Source organism: Cottoperca gobio, chromosome 20 (genome assembly GCF_900634415.1).
Source record: "Cottoperca gobio chromosome 20, fCotGob3.1, whole genome shotgun sequence".
Classification (NCBI taxonomy): Eukaryota; Metazoa; Chordata; class Actinopteri; order Perciformes; family Bovichtidae; genus Cottoperca; species Cottoperca gobio.
This window is the reverse complement of record NC_041374.1, coordinates 9,364,499-9,375,625: the sequence shown is the minus strand read 5'-3', so window position 1 is coordinate 9,375,625 and position 11,127 is coordinate 9,364,499. Positions and strand designations below refer to the sequence as shown.

The following is an 11,127-nucleotide window of genomic DNA, read 5'->3' as shown; positions in this document are numbered from 1 at the left end:
CAGATAACACTTTAGATTGTTTGGGAGCTCATATTTGTTTTTAAGCATATTGTAGTTAATGATTCAATTACACCCTTATCTGAAAATATCAAATATCTCTCCGCAGTTTTCTTTGATCGTGATCTTCTTATCTTGAGATATAAAAAGTCTTGCAAGTGAGGTTGCCTATAAAATATGTGTCTGGCTGTTCTTGTTAAAGGAATAGTTTGATATTTTTGGAAAATACACTTGTTTTATTGATGAAAGGATCGACCCCCCCTCTTGTATCAGTCTGCCGGAGATGAAGCTGCTGCCAGCACGCGGCTCACAGTGGCATCAATATTTTCATTTAACTCTCAGCAAGGGAACAAATAAACGTATTTTCTTTTAACCCTTGTGCCTCACTTTTAAAAGTTGCTCTGATGTCCTTATTGACCCCAATATAAAGGAGGAATTGGCTATCATCATCATCATCATCACATCATGTCAAAACTATTAATTTATTGTCTTGACACAAAATATTTAAGTCTTCACAAGAAATAACTAATTGAAGTTGTTATCTCAAGATAAAGAAGCTACATTCAGGAGCAATAAGTAAAAGCATCACCTGCCACCATCATACACGGCCACAAAGTTGCGCTTGCATTCATTGGAATTGGCCATCTCATAGTCGAGAAAACGCAGGTAGATCTGTGCAATGAGAGAAAACACAAAGAGACAAGCAGAGGACATTTAAAGACATGTGGATGGAGAAAAGGTTTCAGCTCCTTCTTTTATGGCCTTTGCATCTTCCTCATTATCCCGGTGCCTGATGTAGCAGCTCTGTAATGAAATAAGACTGACAGACTGCAGCTTGTACAAAGTCATTACACACTCGTATCAAATGAGACTCAGAGACAGATAGTCCATTAGCTTTACACTCATTATTCAGATCTGCTGAGATAAAGCTTTACACAAAACCCAAAACCTGTTACATTTTTCAAGGGACAAAAAGTTACAGCTCATTTCCACATGTTTTCACCATATGTGGTGAAGTATCCACTTTGTTTTCCACCTTGACGCTCAACAACAGCAATCGTAGGTGAAACTAAGTCTTCCTTATTGCGTCCGCATCATTGTCTGTCACTCATTCATCAGCCGGAGATCGGCCAATCACAGCCATGGTTCTGGTCGGCTGCTCACAGCCCTCGCCATCATTATGGCGGTTAATGAGTGGGCCGCTCCCGAATTGTGACAGCGAAATGTGATGCTTCAAATGCACAAAGCTGCAGATGGAGCGGGATAATGGACCCTGCAGCTTCAACAACATGACAAGGGAAATGGATCGGTGGAGGGGGGGAGGGCGCGACTTTATATTGGTGTCAATAATCTTCAACTTCCAGATTTGTCATAATCTTCCACTGTTTCGTCACAAGAGTTAGGACTTTCTTTTGTCTTCCAGGCTGTAAACTGGAAGGAAATAGAGCTACGCATGTAAAGATGAACCACGCATGGGGAGTTTGTGCCTTTACTGAAATGAATTGGTATTGATATTAAAGTCCTGATCCCGGCAGGACAGCTGAAGATGGAAGAGGCTCTGAAGGCTTCACTGCTGTTTCGATGCTCCATCCAGCACATGATCCAAATATTGAGATGGTAGATATAAAATGTGGTGGATGGACACTGTGAAGGATTAGGTCACAGATCTGATTTCTTACATAAAGAAATGCTGCTTGTTTTTCTAAATATGAAGGACTTTGGTGAAGAAACCGTCAGCAATCACTTAGACTACGAATAAGTCAAGAACAAAGTCGTTTTTATGGCTGGATGATGTTAAAAAATGGCTCCATTCCATGCGGCACATTGCCAAAGAAGTCTGACTTTATGGGTTATTGTTAAGGTTACAGGCAAAGCTCAAGTGGCCAGTAATGGGAAAAAAGTACCTATAAGCATGTTAATTAGTTCACTCAGTCGTTCTATCGTCAGCGACGAGCAGACAAACTACAAGTGAAGGTTTTCACCCACAGCACAAAGAATGCAGTTAATGCAGCAGTCAAAGTAAACTGTGTACTATCTCACTGAAACTTCACTTTACCTGGAGGATAAGCACCAGAGAGGTTCTGCTGTATCGATACATGTGAAACCTGAGACACGAGTGCAGGACAGAAGGAAAAGCAGCTTCAGGACATGGCTAGCATTGAAAGTGCTGATAGTTGCAGGCGAAATTTGAAAGAACAAAGAAACAAAAAGTGTTTTCAATTATTGTTTTTTGGCAGAGGGGCCCACACAGTGATAAAAACAACACAGCCTTTACAATGCTGCCGCATACAGTAAACCTTTTATGTTGTAGGAGAACAAAGCATTATGGCCTTGGATCAGAAATGTAGTTTTTATGACATTTGTTCCACATACTGCAATTGTTCCATCGTGCAGAGTTCAAGCATGAACAAACAGTAACTGCAGTTTTTCACGCTTGTGATATCTTTGCTCAACCTTTGCATTCACTAAAGTTACATCTGATCGATGCTAGTTACTACATTTGGCTGGAAACACCATCAAGAAAGGCCTTTTTCATGTGAGCGAGCTGCTCCGTGCTGTAATAAAAGCTGTTTTCCTACATCTCTTATGGCCAAACTCTTCTAACTGGCCGATAATGAAGAAAAATCTGACTGCAGCCGGCATCACAAAGCCAAATGACGGCAATGGATCAGATAGATACAATCACCAATTTGTAAGGCGAGAGATTGCTCTTCTGCAGGAAAATAGGCTGCCTCCTCATTGATTCTGCAGCGCCCAATAATGACGCAGAATCCATCACTGACTGAGGAAGAATATGTTCTCACCGCTTCCTAAAAAGGTGCCTGTAACAGCGCACACGCTGTTCATTACAGTCACCATGAATGTCCATATTGTGCGGCCATAATCTTCATGAAAAGACGCAGAAGGTGTCAGACAGTGCAGGAGAAATCCAGACAGTGTAAAACAGACGAGACACAAATTACAAGAAAAATGCAGCAACTGTTATGAGTCAAAATGAGGCAACTGAAAATATTCATCTGCAACTAACAGCTGTCAGCTGAACTCAGACAGCTGCCCAAACAGAAACACCAGAAGAAGAAGAAATGATGCAAACACAGAACTCAGGAGATGAGTTGTTATTTGTGAGTTAAAGGTGATATTGTGTGACACGGCCTTTAACTGCATGTTTTACCTCACTATAATAAATAACCGTTAAAGCGAATTAATTTGTTGGTAGTTTCTGTGAAATCTATGGAGAGGAGGAAATTCAAATGACACTTGGTGGAGTAAAGCAATCACATTATGGCATTCAAATTGGTGCAGTGCTGTCACTTCTGGCAACAACACATGGTCATTATTGCTTACTTGCAGGTATATTCTTCAGTCAGTGTCTCCTTTCTACGCCACTCTCTCTCTGCCATCAGACGCTTAAACCTCCTCCCGATACATTTAGATCTTTGATAAAATGCATTATTAGGTATATCTTTCCTTTATCCCCTTCTTTCCCATTTTTCCTCCTCTTCTGTCCCCCTCTCCTGCCTTCTCTCTGGAGCGCTCCGGTGCAGTCTAATTAGAGCCTCCGGTATAGGATGTCATTATCTCTCTGCTGTTTCTGGCACACTGGGTGAAGTGCAGTACTGTAACAGCACAGAGTAATGAAAGCACGCAGCACACATACAGCGATGTGGCGCATCCCTCACTGCAGCAGCATGGGTGGGTTTTCAAAAGAGAGTACAGTAAGTTGTATATACCTCATGCGTAATTGAGCGTGAACCGCGCTGGTGGATGTGAGAGCTGCGGGACTGTGTGTGTGACTGAAGATAGATCTGTGCTAAAAGTTGTATTTGCTGCCTTGTCCATCAGTGCCAATGACTGTCAGCCTTTGGCCCGTGACTTGCCTTGTGAGACAAACCTGCAGGGCAAAATATGACACTGATTCAGATCAAGAAAATACATCATACTGCCAGGCTCCATCACCCTGTCGCTCTTTCATGCACATTCACAGCCTTAGCCTCACACACGCACACACACACACACACACACGCACACACACACACGCACACACACACACACAGGCACACACGCATGCTAAATTGACTTATGGTCCTTTTTGGTGCTGTTGCCGTGATGTACAGGCTGACTTGTGCACTCCACTTACAAGGAGTGAGGAATCAATGCTGCTTTTTTGCATCGACCGTAACATTGAGCCGGGGCCGGGGTCCCTCCTATCCTTCCTATCCCTGTTTCAAAGTTACATTTATTGGATGGCTCCACATGAGTGCTGATGGTAAAGAGAATGGCTCTACGTGGATGACGCAGTTTTATAGTTCCTGTGGCCTTGAGGGCTGAAAGTAGCGGATTCCGAAGGACGTTTCTGAAGGGAAACAAGGGCGGTAGCTGGAAATTTGCGACCCGAAGAATATGTCAGATAAGAGCTCAGAAATTGCTGCGGCCATGAATCACAGTCGCACCAATATTATCAGCCAGGCATATCAAGTCGGTGTGTGTGCAGCACCAGAGGCTGCAGCGCAGTGTGAAGAACCTGCATGAAAAAGTTCTGTGAACTAAATCACAGGGATGGAAAGTTTAGCAGCTTCTCTAATGTGGACTGTGTGACTTTAAAGAGATCTGCGTGGAGGCTGAGGATAACATCTTGTAACATTAACAAGCACTGAATTAGTGAAACAAACAGTGACACGGTTAAGCTGACATCGCAGACTTCTTATCTCGCTCCTGGGAGTCGTGAGAGGATGCACACACTCTGAGAACTGAACCCCTCCAATACAATCCTCTGTAGGAAGTCGCTGTTGTAAATGTGTTGACTGCATTTCTTGCAATAACCTTTGTTATGGTTATGGGAGGTTTTTCTAAATGTCTAATATAAACAAGCTTCTTGAACATTCTGATAACATAACTTGCAGGTGTATTTTACGTCACCATTAACAAATACAGTACAGTGGAAAGGCATGTTTCATATACAGTCCTGCATGATGGTATATTTGAATTATGCATGGTACAGTCATTTAATTTCTACAGTCATTTGAAAAACAGTCAATACAATTCAGTAAATAGCGAAGCTGTCCGTTTCATTGCCATACATTTATATAATTAATATAAAAATGTCAATTCAATGGTAAAGTGAATAACAAATAAAGAAAAATAAAATAAAGTGGTTATATAAATCATCCGTTTATAGTGATTAATTTGACCATAAAAGAGTAAAATATTGACTTTATCTTAGTAAATCCCTGCAAAGGGCCAACACTATTTTAGGAGTAGATTTACTGCAGTCCTGCACCGGGACTGTGTGCCTGCGTATATGATCGAGCCATATAGATTCATATGAGAAGTTATAGTGTTTTTAAAATGTGGCCTTTTCCTGCACTGCTGCTCGACCCCGGGGAAACTTTTAATCGCATAGCATTAATGCATCACAGCTACCTACCTGCTAGATAAGGAAGCATGTCTGGTGTATGTAAGGGGGTGTAGTAAAGGTGTGTGTGTGTGTGTGTGTGTGTATGTGTGTGTGTATTTGTATATGCATGCAGGGCGCCGTGGACAACACTGGCAGGGAAAACAAATACAGGCTGTAGGAGGCCTCGGGGTCAAACTGCATGGCAACCCTATTTCATCAACGCTAAAGCTCCATCTATCTCTCTGTCTGTCCGGCCTACCTCACTCATCTCCCTCTCTTTCTCCTTCCATCCCTCTATTCCTCTTGGCAACAGCTTGCTGATTAAAAAAAATGGGCCTGACCCCAAGTAAACCCTTCGGCCTATCGGTCTGACCCTAGCAAAGGAACAATTCCCCCTGCAGCTACGAACACTCACATTGGGATACTGCTGACAGCTGCACACAAGCCCACATGCAATATCAAAGCTTCCTGATGCAACCCCTGATCCCCCTGCATGAGTGGAAACATCAAATTAATAGGCAAAAATAGCTGGAAGTTTCTCAAAGACATAAAGTATAACAGTCATGCAGCATCTATTTTTCATGATTTGTCGTCTGCTGTCTGCTGTCATCAGCCCGGCTGATGGGAACACAATTTAATTTCCATTTTATCCTGTGTGACATTTCAAGATTCGGCACTAAATCTAATTCACAGTTGGATGGGAGCGTAGCTTAGCGTCACTAACCTTGGAGCGCGGCGGAGCTCGGATGTACCATTTACAGTCGACGGCCTCGGTGGCGCCAGCCTTCCCGTCTCTGGTGATCTGATGGGACTCAACGATTCCTTCTGGACCAACCATGTCATACTGACAGGCTGAAACACACACATATGCATAAAAAATGCGGTTTAAGCTAACACATGTAGGCAAACAAATACCAGACATACACACACACTTTAAACAACTAGAACACAAATAATACAACATATAACTGGAGGAACCGCAGTATAAACAGGATTTATTGAGGTAAAAAAGTGAATGTGAAAACATGTGAGACAAAGACAGAAAGGGAGAGAGAGAGAGAGAGAGACAGAGACAGAGAGACAGAGAGAGGGAGAGGGAGAGAGACAGAGGGAGAGAGAGAGAGATAGAGGGAGAGAGAGACAGGAGACAGAGACAGAGAGAGAGACAGACAGAGAGGGAGAGAGAGACAGAGAGACAGAGAGACAGAGAGGGAGAGGGAGAGAGACAGAGACAGAGAGAGAGAGATAGAGGGAGAGAGAGACAGAGAGGGAGAGATAGAGGGAGAGACAGAAGACAGAGAGAGAGACAGAAGACAGAGACAGAGAGAGAGACAGCAGAGAGAGGAGAGAGAGACAAGAGACAAGAGAGACAGAGAGGGAGAAGGAGAGAACAAAGAGACAGAGAGAGAGAGAGAGAGAGACCTATATCTGAGACTCTCTAGAGAGATCGATAATATGCTAGCTAATCAGTGATTACGCTCCCTCCTCTGTCTCTCTCCTCCCGCGCTTTCTCTCTCTCTTTCTTCCCTCTCCCCCTCGAGAATCAGAGACCCCTCCCATCTCGGGGCGAAAAGAGAGACAGACCAGAGAGGGAGAGAGAGACAGAGAGAGACAAGAGAGACAGAGAGGGAGAGGGAGAGAGACAGAGAGAGAGAGATAGAGGGAGAGAGAGACAGAGAGGGAGAGATAGAGGGAGAGACAGAGACAGAGAGAGAGAACACCGACAACAGAGACAGAGAGAGAGAGAGACTAGAGGAGAGGGAAGAGATCCCATACACGAGAGATGAGAGATCGACTCCTCTCTAGCATTTCTCTCTCTCTCTCTTTTCTCTCTCCTACTCTATATGAGATATATCTCCCAGAGACTCTCGTTATTCGATATCTAGCTCCCTCTCTCCTCTGGCTCTTAGTCCCTATCCCTCTCTCCATCGAGAGAGGAGAGGAGAGGAGGGAGAGGATGAAGACGCAGAGCTGGAAGAGAGAAGATGGGGAGAGAGGGGGGGGGGGGGGGTTGGGGAGGGGGGGATGTCTGAAAAGTCCATATGAGGAGAGCAGAAGATTTTTGGGGGGGGGGGGGGGGTGGGCATTCATTTTTAATACATGATTACAAAATCTTCACAGAGGCTAAATCAACCAGTTGCAGAAATGTGCAGAGGAACTTCCTGCAGAGAAAACTACAAATCGCTGCCCTCAATCCTACATTTATTTTGGCTTTGCTACACTCTCTTGTTTGCAGTCAAGCCTGTACTTTACCAAGACACGACTTCATAGTGTGTTTGTACAAGCAGCATATTACGACTAATATTTTATTTACGCTCTCTAGTGACTGTAGTAAATATGACGGGAGCAAAGGAGATAAGTCAGGGGACGCAGTTTAAAGATGTCCGCGTGTGAGGTGTCGGGAGAACGTAATCATGCAGCTTAATATAACCTTAAAACAGTAACATCAGCATGCTAAAGAACACATAAGGTTACATTTAATCCTGATAATGGCACTAGACTAAAAGACAGAAGATCATGAGGGAGGCATTAATCTGCATCGTATATCATGTCCGTCCCCTCTGATAGCTGTAAATTGTGATGCTAGCATGGCTAAAATGTGACACATTGCATATGTACTCTATGCATTAAAAGGAGTAATCAAACCCTATATTTATTACTTTCATTACAGTAAATAAAGGTGTGTGAAAAAGCTTATTCCAGCCATATGTAAAGTCTGTGGAGTTACAGTGTATTATGTAACTGAAAAACTCATTTTGACCCAGAAAACTCTAAATGAGTGTTATGCTAACCAAATGATGAGAATGAGCTCACCACAGTATCCCCACTTATGTAAAATACCCCCATTAGAGTCAAAATCTGGAATCAACTAAATTTACTGGCAATTAAGACTTTGCAAGCAAATTTAGAGGATCGAGGTCAAACTCTTGTGCAGTGGATGTTCTCATGGGGTTTTATTCAACATGCTAATCAGCAGAATATTCAGCTGTATTTTACAGCAACTTTGACAGGAATTTGGTTTAATTAGTGTAATAAGACCAGATACATTTTCTTAGACAAAGTATCTGTGAAAAGCTTTGGTTTGTTGTTTTCTGTGGGAATAACAGTAAAGTAAAGGTAAATAGCAATAAGGTCCCTGTCACTATCGCCTCACATTACTGATCACACCGTACGTCTCAACAACAACACGCCAGCGATAATGTTTTTTGGATATGAGTAAAAACTCCCCTGAGCTCCCCAAATAAGTTTAAGTCTTATCTTTGTTCCCTTTTGCAGTGTAAGAACAAAAACAGAACTGAAGCTTAACAGAGATAAATGGAAGAGAACAACATTAGAAATATCCGAAAGAAAGGTTTCAGAACATTTTAGATGACCGTTGGGGACTACGAATCTAATCCTTAACCAAACTTTAAGACGCTGAGAATATATAAAATATGAAACTTCATCAAAGCTGAGGCCAAACATTTTGTCAGCTAAATAAGAAAAAGGGAAGTGTCTGGTAAAGTTTTGAAAGTCAGCTTGAAGTGAAAAGGTTTTAAACACTTTTTATTCCTGTATAATGTTGCAATAAATTACATCAACAGGCCCGGCCTCGCCGAGGTGAGTTACCTAGTCTTGCTAGTGAAACATCACAGTCTCGTCTCTGATCCCCACAGATTCAATATCACTCCTCAGATGACTTCACACGAGACAGAAATCGACTCTTGAACAATCTCTACTGTTCTCTCACGTCATCATTTCTGTGTGCGCGCTGTGAAGGGACCTCTGCTCTGGCAGATTGTCAGGTACATCAGCTTCTAAAGCTTTGAAATCTCTTTGAAATTAAGGTGAATTTTAATCAAAACTGTTTTAAACTGTTTACAAAGACAAAATAAATGGTTTAATTGTCATGAGCCTCAGTTTTCAACACGATACCATGAAATCATAATTAAAACTATTAAAGTAAACACAGGATAATCGTTCTTAGACTATGACATACAGCTTTGAAATAAATTAATAAAGCATTCCTGCTGATTTCATTTTACTCCAGCCTAGTTACGGAGCAGTTGTGCCTTCAAAGATACGCTGCGACCTGCGAGCTCTGGGCTGCATTCATTTGAGGACAGAGCCTGCGGAAATATAGGAAACACAAGAGAGGCTTCACATTAAATCTGATTGTTCCTTGCCAAATCAAGACATGGCTACCACTGACTGAGCCCAGTGTGGAAAATGAGGTCTGATTGCACAGCGTGAACACCTTGCCTAAATGTCACCGATTTTTTTGTCTGTATGCCCTAATTTCTCTGTCTAGACATGAGTCAGAGCTTCTGTGTGTGTACTCCGGACACGAGGAGCCTTGGCAGCGCCGCACGCCTGCTGAAAAAGAGCGTTCAGTGTGTTTGATGATGACACTTGCTGCATAAAACCTATAATCAAAGGAGAGATTCTTGGCCCGATTTCAGCTGTGCTCTAGTGAAGATTCAGAAGAGGTGAAGCTCCACTTACAGTGAAAAGAAGGTGAGCCCGTTGAATGCCTTTAACAAATCTAACAAGGCTGCAGAAAAGACTCTCTCCTTGGCGCTTTCAATACTATGTAAAACATTCATGTGAACACAAAAGCAGTCAGGAGAGTCTCGCTTCTCCCGAGGCTTTCACTCCCAGTCCCTCCCAATTAATTGTTGCCTTCAACTAAAGCTCAAATGATCCCATCTATAAAAAGCCGAATGGGGAGTGCCGTTCAATTTAAAAATACAGACGGCTCCTCTGGCCTTGGGGTTACCAACTGGTAGTGAACAACCTTTTATTTGTCTTCGAAGAGCAAAACATCTATTGCCTATTAGTTCCCACAGAAGTGAATCAAAGCTGTGCAGCCTCGTTCTTTATTCAGATATTAATGTCACTCTGATGAATGTGACTCATCAAAAATGCCGATCACAGTTTCCCAAAACCCAGTCCAAAACTATAAAATCTCAAGAAAAACATCAAATATTCACATTTAAGATGCAATATTGAACCATTAAGAAAGGTGACATTCTAGCTTAAAGAATGACTTTCCTTAGTAAACCAATCAGCTGTGAACCCTTTAAAAGGAACAGTTCGACACTTTAGGAAATCTTCTGTACGGTAAATTTGAAGGTAGAGCAAGTAGACAGTTAGCATATCTTAGCATTAGCACTGGAAACAAAGGAAAACCCTAGTCTGACTGTCATGGCATCTCTAAATCTCACCGATTTATCCGTCACTTCCTGTTTGTTTAATCTGTCTAACGCCATTACGTCATCGATTAAATATCCAAACCACAGCTTTGTAGTTTCATTATTCTCTTTTTGTACGGATACAATGAGACAATGTGTTATTGTTTGAGTTGCTTGCAGGTGGATTTTACCTTTGGACGGAGCACGTTTCTGTTTCCAGTCTTTATGCTAAGCTAAGCAAAGCTAACGGTCTTTTGGCTGCAGCACTATATTCAACATACAGATGAGAGTGGTATCAATTTTTGCATCTAACCCTCAGAAAGAAAATTAATATGCAACTGTTCAGTGTATTTGTACCACACACACAAGCCTCCTTCCCATGTCTGTCCATGTTGCCCTCCACGGATGTTTAGGTGTGTGTAGCGAGCAGCGACGCAGACAGGAAGGAGGGATGAGAAAATCTAAGTGAAAGACAGTTAATGAAACGGTGACCTTCAGGTCATCTGTGTTGGTTGCGTCAGAGATTTATTATTGGGCTTCGGCATCACTGAACCCACCACG

At 42.4% G+C, this 11,127-nt stretch overlaps 1 protein-coding gene across 1 annotated transcript in view; it reads right to left on the bottom strand.

The window, feature by feature from the left end:
* LOC115025780 (neuropilin and tolloid-like protein 1) overlaps positions 1–10,644 on the bottom strand; it is a 25,028-nt gene extending 14,384 nt beyond the window's left edge. Inside the window, exons 1-4 of the mRNA XM_029458242.1 lie at positions 10,600–10,644; positions 9,432–9,501; positions 6,117–6,244; positions 587–669 (exon numbers count right to left, since the gene is read on the bottom strand). Of these exons, the coding sequence (XP_029314102.1) occupies positions 587–669; positions 6,117–6,244; positions 9,432–9,501; positions 10,600–10,644 (326 nt within the window). The remainder of the gene's footprint in view (positions 1–586; positions 670–6,116; positions 6,245–9,431; positions 9,502–10,599) is intronic.
* Positions 10,645–11,127: the final 483 nt, after the last annotated feature.